The sequence below is a fragment of the Otolemur garnettii genome, unplaced genomic scaffold (genome assembly GCF_000181295.1).
Source record: "Otolemur garnettii isolate 467f Iridium unplaced genomic scaffold, OtoGar3 scaffold00012, whole genome shotgun sequence".
NCBI classification, from domain to species: Eukaryota; Metazoa; Chordata; class Mammalia; order Primates; family Galagidae; genus Otolemur; species Otolemur garnettii.
The window spans coordinates 6,041,816-6,058,228 of NW_003852407.1; the positions used below are offsets into that span (position 1 = coordinate 6,041,816).

Genomic DNA, 16,413 nt, shown 5'->3' on the forward strand with positions numbered 1-16,413 from the left:
AGCTACCTGTGGCTCAAGGAGTAGGGTGCCAGCCCCATATGCTGGAGGTGGTGGGTTCAAACCCAGCCCTAGCCCAAACCAAAACTTTTAGTTTCCTTTTTCACTGTTAAAATACTCATATCAAGATAGGATTTACACATCATAGTAAGGTCATATCTTTTCTATTACCTATTTAATTGGAATGAATATTGGGTTTGTTTGTTTGTAGTTTTGGTAGTAGAACAAAATGAGAAAAGTATTTCAAGTAGGTTTTTTTCTGGTGTGCTGATCACTTTTTGCTTCTTTGGGACAATTTGCTTGACACTTCTATAATTTGAGTGATAGAAAAAAAAATGAATATATAATTTTGAAATGTTTAGTGGGGTAGAAAATCAGAAGAATTGATGCTTAGATCTAGCATTGTTGCAGGAAGACAAGGCCCAACAGAGAGAAAGAGCACCCAAACACCATGTTTATAAGAGGAAGGGCTTTATTTATTGGCTGGGAGCTTAATGGCATAGAAGAATTCCAAGTGGCCGGGCTCCCCCACTGGCTTGGTCTTTCCCTTTTTATCGACAGTCCAAAAGTTCCAACCCATAGGTACCCTTCACATTGGCCAGTTTGAATCAAGCAGGAGATGCTCTTCCAGCCCCTATAGACTACAGGATTTCACAGAACTTGGAAATTTCCAAGTTCCAGGAAGTTAAGTTTACAGATTCCCAAGAGCTGAGTCACCATGGAAAGTACCCTGCAGGTGTATCCTTGTGGTCTCCCTGAGAAGACCTGTTCTCCTAGAACCCACCCTTCTCAGGTATCCTCTCTCAGTATTTCTAGATTTTACTCTGATACCCTTTAGGATACACTGGAAAAGCATGGGTTGCGAGTACTCTAGTTAGTTGGATTTATGCTGAGTGGAAAGATTGTGCATTATGATGCTGACATGAGTTGAAGTGATTTAGAAGCATGTTTCTGGTGGCATGCCAGAAGGGTCTACCCTGAGTGTATCCTTTGCCATGTTTTGTTTTGAAACAAATGTTACTATGTCACCCTTGGTAGAGTGCTCTGGCATCCTAGCTCACAGCAACCTCAGATTCTTGGGCTTAAGTCATTAATTCTCTTGTTGTAGTCCCCAACCTCAAACTCTTGAGCTTAAGTAATTAATTCTCTTGTTGTAGTCCCAAGCAGCTGGGACTACAGGCACGTACCACAACACCCAGGTATTTTTTCATTGTAGCTGTTGTTTAGCAGGCTCAGGCCAGGTTTGAACCCACCAGCCCTGGTGTATGTGGCCGGCTCCCTAGCTGCTAAGCTACAGGCACTGAGCCCTTTGCCATATTTTTATCAATAGTTAATGGGACAAAATTGAAAGGATGGCACATACATTATATGAGAAAACCTGCAGTGACCTCAGAATGCAGAGGAATAAGAATAGTTTCATGTATGGTCAGCTATTATAACATACACTTTCTCCTATAGGGCGAGAAGAAAACAGAAACATAAGTATAAGGTTGAGATTTGGGACTAAACCAGTAACACATGAAAGTTTGATTTTAAAGGTTTGTATAAATCAGGGGTCCTCAAACTTTTTAAACAGAGGGCCAGTTCACTGTCCCTCAGACCATTGGAGGGCCGGACTACGGGCCCCTGAACAAGTCGGCTGCTAAGTAGGACAGGCAGCGGTGGCAACAAAAACATCCAGCGGGCCAGATAAATATCCTCGGCAGGCTGTAGTTTGAGGACGCCTGGTATAAATTATAGCTCTTCAGTTCATTCATGAAGCCATGTAATCTTTAATACCCAAACTAGACTCATACATCAACACCCACAAAAAATAACTTTTATGAAACAGGCTAACATGGAAAGATAAATGAAAATTCTGAATTCAGTCTTAGGAAATCATTTTTTTCCCCTTGGATACAGAGTCTCACTATGTTGCCCTCGGTAGAGTGCTGTGGCATCACAGTTCACAGCAACCTCAAACTCTTAGGCTTAAGTGATTCTCTTTTCCCTCAGCCTCTCAAGTAGCTGAGATTACAGGCACCTGCCACAATGCCCAGCTATTTTTTTGTTGCAGTTTTTGTTGTTTAGCTGGCCCAGGCCAGGTTTGTACCTGCCAGCCTTGGTGTATGTGGCTGGCGCCCTAACCACTGAGCTATGGGTGCCGAGCCCAGTCTTAGGAAATTATTTAATCATATATTATATAAAATGACGCCTACTAAAAACAAATCGAGTTTATCCTAGGGTGTGCTTTGATATTAGAAAATACATTGACAAAATGATCTTGTGACAAGAACAACCCTAGTCATCTTAATGGATGCTTAAATGGCACTAAGAAATTAATTGCCATTCTTGTTAGAAAATCTTTGAAATGTCATAGTTAACATAATGGTTTGAAGGGTTCACCACTTAAGCTGATTTTCTCCTAGCATTAATAAAAGAAATGTAGTGTCCAGGATATAGCCCATGTTAGTTTTGTTTCATTTTAGGCCTATGATTTTCAGAGTAGTTTAGTCCATGCTGGTTATCAAGAAGGGTTATTAATAAATGCTTGCAGCCAGAGCATAGAAATAGGAAGGTAAATAGTGGAACCCAGAGTGTGATAGACAAGTGGGTCTAAGGATTAAAGCTGTTAACCTAGAAGAAAAAAATATGTGATAGCTACCTTGTAGTTAAAAGGGACCCACTGGCCAGTTGGATTGAATATATTCTTTGTTATAGCATTCATCAGATGTAGGTCCAGTGGAGGAAAGACAGGTGGAAAAACTTTCTTTTGAAACTTTTTAACAATAAGAAAGTTAATGTTTTATGCAAAAATTACATTTTCGGTGTTGGAGTGGCTATCACTTGTCATGGTAGAGGATCATGCTATGGTTATATCATCGCTCTGATCTCTTTGTGCTTTCAAGCATCTGTGGTTTTGTTTCTGGTTGTCTTTTCCATACCCTCTCTTGTGGCTCAGCATCTGGAAGTTTTTGTTTTTCTGTGCTGTGTAAGTTCATTGTATGACTTCTTAGTTAATAGTAGTAAGCAAATAAGAAAGAATGAAGACTGACAGCTCAGTAAAACCTGTATTCACTTATAATGCAGAAATTCTGTGGGCAGCTATTTTTTTTAAAGTATGTTTTAGTAAATACTATTTCTTATAAACAACTTTATAAAGCACCAAGAAGTTAAAAAATACTTCACTTGAAGAGGATGGCTGTTAACATTTTGATGGTATTGCTAGCACTTTTCCTTGTATGCCAGTTTGAATCTTCAAATGCAATCTTATAATACCTGTCAGAACAAACTGTATGTTAATCTAAGACATTCAGAAAACCTTTTATGTCTTTCTGTATTAAAGGATAATTTTACATGTTATGTTCCTACCCCACTCCTTGGGAAATTGAATGGTTGTTTTGCCATTAATGAGGATGTATTCTAAGGACAGGAAACAGAATAAGGATAAATATGCATCTTTTTTATACCTTACGATCATAAAGTAGGAGCACACAGTGAACTTTAGGTTTATGAATAAAAATTGTCAGTTTATTTTCAGACATCTAAGTGTGAGTCAAATATGAATTCCATGTAGTTTTACCTGTTATACAATCTAGAATACTAATATTTGCTACAGCAGCATTCTAGCAATTCACTTTTTGTGCTGATATTATGAATAGTTTTAAAAATTTAAAATATATACGTACACTTGCATAATGTATACATATGCCTATGGAGGTATTTGCCAATCTATGAAGAAACAGTAACAAATATCAAAAGTCTTAAAAAAATGTATCACTTTATAGTATCACATTTTTACACCCATAATTCCGTCATACATAGCCATTTACATTTCTCCATGGAATCTGTTATTCATATCGGTAAATACATTTATTTTTGCATAAACTTCAGAATATTTTGTTTCTTTTTCTTTACAGCCATTCTATATAAAGTCGAATTTGTATTAATGGTTGTAAAGTTCAGGTAATAGGAATTAACCAACACTGACTAGTTTAGGTTTTCATATATTTTCTGAGGTATTAGATGTCGATTTACTAATTTGTACCCCATTGGATTTTGGCATTTTTACAGGTTTCGATATTCACCATTTTTATATTGCAGAATCAAGGAATTATTTAATGATTTCAAGTCTCATGTTGCTATGCAAACAGGACATACGCAGTGATTAGGTGTTATTGAGATAACAAGTGTGTAGGGATGTTGCCTGACCACTCTGTGGTTGTAAGTCAGGGAGGTAGGGAAGGAAAAGGAGTTTGGTTATTGTTGTCTGTACATCTATTTCAAGTTGAAGGGTCCGTTCATAATTAAGACAAAAGAAAATCTTCCGTGTGAAATATCAAAGGAAGAGAAGGGGGTGCACCACAAAGACAGGAACTGTCTTTTTCTTGTATCTGAAGTTCTTTTAGTTTCTTTTCATAGCAGAGAAAAAGAGATAGGTTAAATGAACTTTTAAGTAGAAACTTTCTAAATTAAATGAAACCTTATGTATTTTTTGGTCTCAAACTTTTGCCTATCAACATAATAAAAAATCAAATTAAGATATTAATATTGTGAGGCAGCCAGAATGATAAGCCACTCTCTTAGCCCCTGGCCCAGCACTCCACACATACTCAGTCTCCTCTTGAACCCCTGTGTTATATGCACTCTTTGTGTGGGAGGTAGGCCCATTTGTCATTTAAAACATGTACTAGTAATTCTCCTTTCTACTTTGTTTTCAACACCCCCCCCAAAAGATGAGCTTTAAATACAAAATAATTTAACTTTATCTCATCACAACTTCTCTTTTTTCCCTCGAGTCAGCTTTTTGTAGCATAACTCACACCCTGTTTTAGTTTTAGAGATCCTCAGGTAGCATTGGAGCCCAAGAAACTCTGATTCTAACCTAGACAGGTTGATTTCTCTGAGATGGCTTCCTTCTACATCTACTTCTGGAAAATGTGTTTTGAAATACTAGCCTATTCTATTGCCTCAAGCATATTATATATGTGATATGTCTCCTAAATAGATGACGTTTTAATCTAAGATTTCTTTTAACTCTGACCTCTGTTATTTAACTTTTCTGAAACTAACACAGTTGTCATTATAACTATATATGTACTCTGAAGATGGCTTTGTTTTTCGCATTTCCAGTGGCATCCATATTTTTGAGAAATAGAAAAGAATAACAGCTAGATGTGATCCTCATATAATGCCAACCAATTTTAGAAGGACTCTAGTGTCTGAATAGTGATTATTTAAGTGATTTGACAGTAAAACAAGGTTATGAAATAAGTTTGTCAGTTATTTAGAGTATGAAGAATATGCCATTGTTTCTTATTACCAGTGTTTAATAATCCGAGCAATAACAAGGGAGAGAAAGTATGTCTAGAGGTTGCCATCCAGTCTAGCTTTGTGGTCCTACCTAGAGGACCGAATCAGACCAGTCCAGACCAAATCGGACTGGATCTGGATCAGACCAGATCTGAATCTTAGAAACCCAGAGTTTCTAAGATAGTTGTGCCTTTGTAATTGTCCCTTCTAGCTACAGAAATCTGTGCTTTAGATATTAAGCTTATAATAGTTGACTCGCAGTGCTTTAGGATGCTAACCTTAATGTTTTATACTGTTAGTATCTCCTTATTTGTTGCCAAAATGGCCTCCATCAGCCAGCCATAGGGTAGTAACATTGCTTAATTTCCTCTTATACATTCAAAATATTTTTTTTTTCTCTGAGGGTTTAGTTGTTTACCCTAAGAAAAAATTTAGGTTAAAGAGAAAGAATGCATAGATCTTTAAGCCTAAACTTTAATATACATATATATGTATGTTTATGTGTGTGTGTATTATATATATATCTGTGTCTATATATGTGTATATATTAGAATTATACTCAATTCTAAAGTATATTTTCATATAACACCAATTATAAAGTATTTCTTACATGTGTTTAATTTGTATTTTTAACAGCATGAACAGGTAATTTCAAAGTCATAAACCTCTTAGGATTTCACCTACCTGGTAGATGATACCATGGTAGCCAGTATTTTTATTTCTGGGTATTATATCATAAATCTTGAATAGTCATCTTATCCTCATTTGTTTATGGCCTATTGCTATAAGGCTGGTTGGCTTTTGGATTGGGTAACTTTACTCAGATGATTACCAGATAAGAGTACAAACAATATAATTCAAGTTAGAATTAAAGCAGTTCTGGTTGTGCTATAGTGGGTAGTTTCACTGATAAGGAATCCCTGATTTAAATCAAAACTTAGGAGTCCTCTATTTTAGTTTAAAATTACTTTACAGATAAAATCACTAATATCCACATACATGGTACATATACATTAATAAAAGTGTATATAAAGTATATTTTTATTTCTGGATAAAAATATTATATATTACTCCAGCACTATGCTTTATGTTTGAATGTCAAGTTGCTCTTACGTTGCAGCAGCTGTTGAGAGCCAGATACGTTCATGTTAAAATGAAGACTGTTATGAAAGAGGAGAGTAGAGTGGAGTGCTGTGTAGTGAGTAGCTGCCATATAGTTGTGCTGAAACTAGTGAACGTACGACTGAGAATGCCCGGTGGTGCAGCGCTTCTCTCCTGTGAACTAACAGCCAGATTGTTTATAATTTCCCATGCTATTTAAAACAGGGTTCTCATGTATCAGCCATCTTCTGTAAGGGTGCCCAGTGTGACTTCGGTTGATCCTGCTGCTATTCCGCCTTCATTAACAGACTACTCAGTACCATTCCACCACACGCCAATATCAACCATGTCATCAGATTTGCCAGGTATGTGGAAAGTTTTTGTTTTTGTTTGTTTTTTATCAAATTTTATTTCTTATTTTAAATCTTAATCTGTGTAACAAATACAGTATTAAAATTTTAAATAGAAGTGGTAAGGAAATGTGAAGACTTCATTTAAAGGTCATATCTGTTTTAATACATTACGTTCAGTTGTTATTTTAACTACAGAGCAATTGTTGCTTTGTAGATTCCTAATGATAGGAAATAACAGTAGAATGGTAGGAAAATGTTATGGGTTTTACTTTCTTTTGTGGAGAATTCATATATAGAGAATGTTTCTTGGGTTTACTTATCATGGACCCTTCACAGGTTAGGGAAGAGTATTTTCTCATATGCTTGGTAACCTGTTATAACTTTAGAATATGCTGTTACAGTTTGGAGGTGATTTTGCCCACCACTTTATCCTGTGGATTATATTATCCCTATTAGGATGGGATATATCATCTGTTTCCCAAGAGCAATCTATATATGCAGGCGTCTCCCCTTATCTACAGGGCATATGTTCCAGGACCCCAGTGGATGCCTGAAATGGCAGATAGTACAGAATCCTGTACATACTATGTTTTTTCCTATATTCACATACCTATGATAAAGACTAATTTATAAATTAGGCACAGAAAGAGATTAACAACAACAATAAAAAAGAACAATTTTAACAACATGTTAGCATCACCACTATTGCACGTTGGTGCCATTTTTAAGAAATATAAGGGCTACTGTAACACAAACACTGTGATACCATGATGATCACTGATAACCCAGATGGCTACTGAGTGACTGAGGACGGAGAGCTCCTGGACAAAAGAATGATTTACGTTCTGGGCAGGATGGAGCAGCACAGAGTGGGACAGCTTGAGAGTTTATCAGACTACTTAGAACAGTGTGCACTTTAAAACTTATGAATTGTTGGCTTGGCGCCTGTGGCTCAAGTGGCTAAGGCATCAGCCACGTACACCTGAGCTGGCTGGTTCAAATCCAGCCTGGGTCTGCCAAACAGCAAGGACAGCTGCAACCAAAAAATAGCCAGGCGTTGTGGCGGGCACCTGTAGTCCCAGCTGCTTGGGAAGTGGAGGCAGGAAAATCGTTTGAGCCCAGGAGTTGGAGGTTGCTGTGAACTGTGATGCCATGGCACTCTAGCCAGGGGACAGCTTGAGGCTCTGTCTCAAAAAATAAAAATTAAAAAAAACTTATAAATTATTTAATTCTGATATTTTCCATTTGATTTTTTTTTTTACTATAGTTGACTGCAGGTAAATGAAATTATGGAAAATGAAACCTTGGATGGGGAGGGGTACTGTATAATAACATTTAAAAAATCCTAGGTTGTTTGACCTACCTTAATATCAGAACTTAAAACAACCAGTGCAATATTGCAAAATTTAATTTTTCCTGCCTTTACTCCTCTTTCCTCTCTTCATAGCCATTGTTTTCACAGACATTGTTGTCAGTCAAATCTGAGCAAGTTAGGACCAGTGCTGCTTATATTTATGACTTGACTAATTTCTGAAGGGTCTTTTAGTGGAATACAGTTCTTTCCCATTATTAATTTTTTTTTTTTTTAGGTTCATAAAGTTGATTTTTATCTATGGTTTATTTTTCTTTCTCACTTTAGGTAGGTCTTTATTTTAAGCACAATATTTCTATTGATGAAAATTTGTGTTACTGAAACAATTGATGGTTATATTATGTAGCTAGTATTTTTTGTATGCAAAGCCTGATGCTAAGGTACAGATGAAGTTTTGTGGTCCATGATAAAGATGGAAACTCAGAGATTCTTAATTCCTGTCTGCCATATATTGCTTCAGCTTTGGCCAGATTGAAGAGTGTTTACATATTATCTTAGTATGTATTATAAACAAGCATTCCTAAAGGATTTGTTACCTAAAGATGTTGAATTAAAAATTAATTCTGACAAAAGATAATGAACATTTCTGTTTATTAGAGTGATCTTGCCATTTAACAATAACATTGGTAAATCACTTGCCCTGCCAATTTTCAAATTAATGTGAATCTGGATGAATTTTTAATTTTGGAGAATTTGTATTATTGCACAATTTGGGTATAAATTGAGACTTTATTCCATTTAAGAAATGTGCGGATTTGAGAAAAATGTAAAATATATCTGAATTATGTATTTAGTAAAATGCATTTCAAGCTGGAATTGAGGAAATAAGACTACTATCCAAGGTTGATATTAACCATTATGGTGATACTGGTTATTATTATTAAAATGTTGAAAAGCTTTCTTACAATTCATAAGCTTATAGAGTAGGCTCTATTGTGCTTTAGGATTGTTAGTTTTATCATCTATGAATTATGTTACTGCATCTAAATAGTTTTTTTTGATAATGTACTCTTTTGTATTTAATAATTACTGTCGTTTTATTTTTGTGCATAATTTATGTAATTAGTTATATTGTGGAGAGTTTTGATATTGCTAAGTTTAATAATTTATAATGAAATATTAAATAGAACACCAGGAATGGAGAGATAACAGAGTTTTAACACATTTCTTAACATTCCTTTTAAACATCATAAACGTGAATCTTCTGAATCTGCAGGAGAACAAAGAAGAAATGATATTAATAATGAACTGCAGCTTGGAACACCTTCTGATACTGTGCAACAGTGAATACAAAATAAAACAAATAATTTGTATTTGTGGAATGGAAAACAGCTTGATTATTTCAAGAAAAAATATGACTGCCTTATTGTTGCTAGTGCCATATTGTCAGGTGCGAATGGTGCTCAAAAGTTGTATCATTAAAATTTGGAAGTGCTAAGCATTTACTTCTTTAATCATGTAGCAGTTATGTTTTGTTAAAGTTTATGACTCAAGTAAGGTAATGCGTTGTCATCAATGAGAGAAAACCTAATGAGTCAGTTTCACACAATGAAGCATTTCATATTTAAAAATTATAATTTATCAAGTGTTAATAAAACAAAAACATTTAGAATGTACCGTAAGAAACTTTGGCACTACTTGCTTTTTAGTTAAAAATAATTGAGTATTTTCAGTGATGAAATATTTTAGGAGGGCATAAATATATGTTAGCATGACATGCTACAATTGAAACTTACGGTGAAATGAGAAAATAACATTTTGCTAAACTTACGAAACAAGGTATTAAACTTTTAATCACTATTGATAAAACTTTATTTCCTGTAAGAGTTTTAATATTCTACATAAAATGTACAATTCAGGAACACTTTGATACTTTAGTTTTTTATTAGAAAAACAAGCATGTTGAAATACTATATCAAATTTCACTTCTAGAAAAAGTGGTTTCAGTGAGACATATTTACATGAATACCTTTTGTGTTTTGGATAGACTGCACCTGTGTTGTGCTTGGAAGACAATCCAAAGTTTCAACCAAAGTTTTAGAAAAATTTCTAGGTATTTTTAGTATGACACTGTATATGTCAGCATATTCAAAATTATCCATGAATTGAGGTGTCAAAAGATAGAGAGCAAGTAAATCTCTTAAATCTTTTCTAAATAGACTTTGTGTTTATTGGAACACATGAAATCGTCAAAGAAATTAAAATACAACTGAAGAGCTAGAATTGAAATAATGAAAGTAGGGAGTCTTTAGATCTTGATGGGCATTCTCTAGTGATAGAGCTGCAAAAGCAGTTTGAAAATCGTATCAAGCTTGTATATTTATTTTAATTGAAGTTATGAATGGGAATAGTTGGACATTTAGGAAATGAGCAGTTTATAGTAATTTGGCTTCAGTGCACAATATGTCAACAGAGCTATTAATACTTTATAAAAAAGGTTTCAGTTATTAATACAGACTGAGTGATACAACACAATATTAAAAGTAACAACATATAAAGCTGAAAAACTAAAAATGTAGAAGTTGTTAAAAAATAAAAAAAGTTACATTATTGGAAGCAAAACAAAATTAAGTGAGTTAACATTCCGATAAGCTTTTTTGACTTAGTCACAGAAATATTGAATGTGTAAAGCTCCCAGAAGGTATTATAAGGGCTAGATAAATCTTGAATTACTGTTTCTTGTAGAATTTAGAGTTTTAGAGGATTTACTGAACAGTGTCATAATATGAGGAGAAACTTTCTGCTTGTGGAGATATTTCACTGTACTGATGATCATTTTAATAGGAAAGCCATTGGAAAAGTCTATTGTGATTGCTTTTGTCCAGCATTGGCTCAGTTAGTCCGTGACAGGCACATGAGATAAAAAATTATAGCAACAGTTAAAAAATACTTTAGAAATCATTTGAATGATTTTTTTCAAATGATTGGTGCTACAGCTTGTATCATTAGATGTGCATTTTTGTGATACTTTATTTAGAGATTATAATAGAATAAATATATTTTAAAATTTTGACTTATAAATTATTCATGCTGGCTATTAAATGTCTTAAATGTCCCTATTAATATTCTCTGTTTTGAGTAAAAATATAATATGAGACTTTCACTATGTATGGTGGTTATATTTGGGGTAACCTTGAATGCCAACATAAAACTCATGGAATTGAACAGAAGTTCGCCTGTCTTGAGGACCTATACCTAGTATGTGGTTTCTTTTTTTAATGTTTTGAAATAATTGGAAATTTAGTCATATAGGTAAATCTGCCTTTTGAAATTTATTGCTAAACTTTTCAAACTAGAAATTTTTTAATATTTAGTACTTCAAAATGAGATTATTGGACAACCTTTTTCATATTTCCGTTTCTAAAACATAATTGGAGAATTCCATTGCTTTGTTTTAGAAAATGATATTAGCTTAGAACCCAATAAGCCTTGGTAACTTTAGCCTGTTAGTGAACAGCATTGAGCAAGTGCTTGCTTTGTCCCCAGATCTGGGTGATGTACCACTCTTATGTGGGAACAGAGAACCATCAGAGAAATAGCTGTTTAAGAAGTAGTTCAAACCCAGCCCTGGCCAGGAAAAAAAAAAAAAAGTAGTAGTATTTAGATGAATCTCAATGTGGTGTATTTCTGAAAAATAAATCTGTAGCATTTTAAGGGGCTAAACATGTTTTTTTCCCCCAATGGTATGAATCCAGATCATTATCTCATCATTGTTTTTGTTTCTGTTATGTAACAGAGGAAGAGGGGGCATTTGCTTTGACCGTTCCTAATTTTCCGGAAATTTTTGGACTACTGCCTTTGAGTCTCTGGGAGGTGGCTCTTCTAGTTTTGTCAGGAAATATGTTCACCTTTGGGTTTTTACATGTTAAATATCATTGATCATGATTTAGAGCTTCCTTGTGGTAAATGCCTCAAATGTTTTGTGATTTACAATAAAAATGATTTGGGGAAATAATTCTGGTCTCCAAAATATGAGACAACTATTAACGAAGCATTTTTGTTTTAGGTTTGGATTTTCTTTCCCTTATTCCAGTTGATCCCCAGGTATGTATCCTGAATTTAAGCAACTACTTTGTGTCTGATTGTTGGTTTTGTCATACTAACTAAAAATGACCAGTTGCGTAAAATCAGGACAGTCAACTCTCCATTACTTTGGAAAGGAAGTACTATATAAATATTTAACAATTTTATTTGAAGGAATAAAGTTGCTGTTTTCAGTTTATATTTTGTTCTTAATTTCTAACTTTTTAATTAGACTTTATTTAGCTTAATAATTTGGCATCTTTTATAAGAATTTGAGTGATTAGAGTGAGTGGAAGCAGTGCTAGGTGGCTGGATGTTAAAATTTTACAGAGAAATTTTATATTTTAGATAAAACATACATATATATACGTGTAAAAAATCAATAGCTAAAGCTGATTAAACAAACTTGACTCAGTTTGAATCCTCCATTGTTTTTAAAGAGAGTCAGATTAGGACTTTAGGGATGCCCCAATTTAAAGTTGCTATATAGCAGTCATCCTTGTTTTCTCTGTCAGAGATAGAATAGACACTCTAGTAGACCAGTCCCAACATAAAGACTGTGTAGTGAGCATGGTTTCCCCTGACAGGTTTATACCAGTTATAACAAAGAAGGAAAAGGCATAATAAAAGTGAGAGGAGGAAAAAAAGAGACTTTGAGAGGTGTTGAGAATAGGGAGGGATAAAGGGAGAACCCCGGGATCATGGCTGCTCACAGTTAACCACACACCTTGGGTCAGCCTCTGGTTCCATTATCTGATCACATGGACATCAGTGGAAGTTTGGACCCAAAGTACTGTGCAGCCAAGGAATTTCTTGTCATTCTGAGTCTACTGATGTAACAAAGATACATAGTAAAAGTATATATATATATGTGTGTATATATATATATATATATATCTAGGAAATGAATTCTTCAGGCTTAAAGGATTACCACTGATTTTTATATGACCAATCTTTTTTTTTCTTTTTAATGACCTAGAGGTTTTTATTTCATAGCTCTATTTGGCATCTTAGTGGCAGCATAACTTCTTTGATGAGGAATAGAAGGGTGTGGTTGAATCCTTAGGTTTTTCTGCTTTATTTATTGCCCCTTAACCCCTGTCATTGATAAGTATGGAAAGGATACTGTAAGAAATTCAAGGCACAGACTCCATTGACGACAGGACTATGGTATCTAGCACTAATTTTGTAAATGAATAAGAGTGTCTTTTTCGCGTGGGCAATTACAAATTGCCTTAGAGGTAGCAAGAATAAAATATGAGTTTGGGGGCTTCTTTTCCAGATTTACCTGCCAATTTTAATGTGAAATAGAAAATGTTTTGATTTTTAGAGAAGAATTTTAGTGCCTGACAATTCAGCTATCTTTAGAGAGCTCCTTAGAAGCTCTTTAAAATTAAAGAGTCTCTTGAATCTGTGTGTGGTATTCATTTTATTGATGAATCAAAACAGTTATCTATCTAAAACATTAACTAACTTGCTCTTTTGAAGGGGAGCCTGAGGTTTAGTTGTTGCCCCATTACTCTGACAGGCAGCTTAAACCTGGGTGGTGGTTCCCATTTTATTTATGGGCCTTGAAAATCACGTGGTCTAAGCAGTTTCACTTTTAAATTCTTGTTCTGTGGTTTAACAATAAGCTGAATAATATATAGAATGGATAACTTGAATTAAATCTCTTTATTGATCTTCCATGAAGTTGAACTAGTAACAAACTTAGGACGTTTCCTTTTGCATTATATGTGTGTTACTAAACTTCTCTTGTTTTGCTAAGTTAGTGCAGCTATTTCTCACATAAAATATTCTACAGCAATATAAAATAAAGCTGTTAGCTCTTGTCTGTCTCTACTCCTTGGTCAATATTAAGAATATTACATGCAGGTTTGTACTGATAATGGGAATCAGCAACCATGATTGTAAGGGAACTTAAAATGCAAACATTGGTAAGAGGGTGTCATGTATTACAAGGAAGATTAGATTACTAGATCTCCTTTAAGATTTATTCCAAAATTTTGTGATTACAGGAGAGAATTCCCTGTCCTGAGCACCTTGTGGTAGTTAGCTACCTTATAGTCTCTGTTTTAGAATGAACGTTGTCATTATTCAGTTTTACATTAGAACTTTTGTTTAATACCATTAAAAATAAAGTACTTATTAGTCTTTATGGTGTGATTTAAATCCTGACTAATAAGCTCAGTAAATTATTTTTGAGATTAAATATGGGTTTTAATTGTGGAACCAATATTTCCTATTAAATGACTTCAGTTATTGTTGACATTATTTGTACTTTTATCTGTATATATGGTCAAGAAACAAGTTCCGTAAGTTTTGAGAGTCAGGTATATGTTCCATTCACTAATGATCTAAATAGCTAAGTTCATGTCACCTTCCATCCAAAGATGTGAAATTTAGAGAAATTTTTAAATCCCAGTGGGATTTAAGTATGTGTCTGTCACTTGTGCATATCTAACAGTTTCTAGTCTCTATTTAAAATCAATGTAGACTCTTCCTCATCAGCATCATTGTTTGTTTCAAGCAGTACTGTCCTCCTATGTTTTTGGATAGTCTGACCTCACCCTTAACAGCAAGCAGTACGTCTGTCACCACCACCAGCCCCCATGAAAGCAGTACTCATGTTAGTTCCTCCAGCAGCAGGAATGAGACAGGGGTCATAACCAGCAGTGGAAGCAACATTCCTGACATCATCTCACTGGACTAAAGGAGGATGCACTTGATTCTGGGAATCATTCACCAAAACTGCTCTTTCTTGGATCTCTGGTCCGTGGAAACTATATATATTTTTTGGCAGTTACTTTGATATTTATTGAAAGTCAAATGGATTCTTTTGCTTTCTGAGATGAACACAGATGACTGCAGCAAGAACCAAATGACGTGCAAGGATTTCTCTTAACTCATGCTATATGCTGAGCATCAGATACATTCAGCCATAACTGTGTCTTCTGTATCTTGAGAGATGGATTTCATTTCCATACGTTAATGGATGGATCCTGCAAATCATTAAAAATTTTTTGTTATAATAAACAGCAATAAAAATTATGTAAATATTCAAGTAAACGTTTTTCTAATTAAAAAAGTTATCACTGATTCTAGAATGATAGCAACTTCTGTTTGATGTGAAGGAAAAAAATACAGGGAAAGAACTGATGTTTGCCAATTGAGTCCTTTCCGTGGAAATTTGTTCTCTTTCATTGAAGTAATGAAGCTTCAATAAGTGGCCAAAGCTTTGGTTTCACTTTCTTCTTGTAGTTCCTCTTCATGATCCCATCGAAGAAAAATGGCCTTGATGTTAGCATTTTTTCCTGGTTATTATTTACACTTTGACATTGTTTGCTGATGAATGCTGAGTGAAGTTCTGGGATCTGGCAGTCTAGATTAGTGATTATCTTTAAGATTATGTTCAAGTGTAAACATCCTGACACAATGTGTGCTATTTTTGGTAAGTGTACATTCTCATTCTAGAGTTTGCTATAAGGCTTGCCTTCTCAAAAGAAATTCTATGTAGCCACTGAATGAAATGATTTGGGGGTAAGGTGTGACTGAAATGTTAATTAGAATTTTGTTCACACTATCAAATATTGAGAGTTTGGAAATAGCAGCAGAATAGGTTTTGGTGGGTGGTAATAACAAAATTTAATTTCTTCCTAAGAAGAAATTCTATTGTATAGGATAGTGTACAAATCTTTGTTGAAATTTCTCCTATTTTAGTAGTACCGATTTATAAAATAGGTTTTAGATCTCTGATCTTATTTCTCACCAACGTAATTTCAGTTTCGGCAGTGATTTTCAAACCTAAGGGAAAAAATGAACAGTAGCCAGGAATGGGGATGCTGCCAAGTTTCTTTACCTTTTTTAAAAAGGAACTCTTTACTGAAACCACAAAAGAGAATTAGAAATGTTTGAGTTGAAGTGAGGAAGGGCTAGGGAGAATGGGCAAGAACCTACTTCATCTCACTTTCCATGCCACCCTCAAAGTCTAAGGAACCCCTGTGGGGGTACTGGGTGCACTTTGAAAACCGCTCTCCTATAGTGTGTTTAATTTTATATCTGTCAGAAAACTGAGATTTACTGTTAGACTAAACATTTTTATCCATATTTTATAGTTTGCTTCATTTGGCTTCCTAAATCATTTTTAATTTCACAAGGATTTAGTACTTTGCTGATGTTCAGCTTTCTCTCCCTAAGCTATATCTACTTTAAAAAACAAAATCCTTTTTTTTTTTAAAGTCACTGATCTAAGCAATTGATTTCTCAAACAAAAGT

At 34.5% G+C, this 16,413-nt stretch overlaps 1 protein-coding gene across 1 annotated transcript in view; it reads left to right on the plus strand.

The window, feature by feature from the left end:
* Positions 1-15,195, plus strand: part of PIAS2 (protein inhibitor of activated STAT 2) — a 106,727-nt gene extending 91,532 nt beyond the window's left edge. The window contains exons 12-14 of the mRNA XM_023510164.1: positions 6,616-6,755; positions 12,122-12,159; positions 14,672-15,195. Of these exons, the coding sequence (XP_023365932.1) occupies positions 6,616-6,755; positions 12,122-12,159; positions 14,672-14,851 (358 nt within the window). The 3' untranslated portion in view covers positions 14,852-15,195. The remainder of the gene's footprint in view (positions 1-6,615; positions 6,756-12,121; positions 12,160-14,671) is intronic.
* Positions 15,196-16,413: the final 1,218 nt, after the last annotated feature.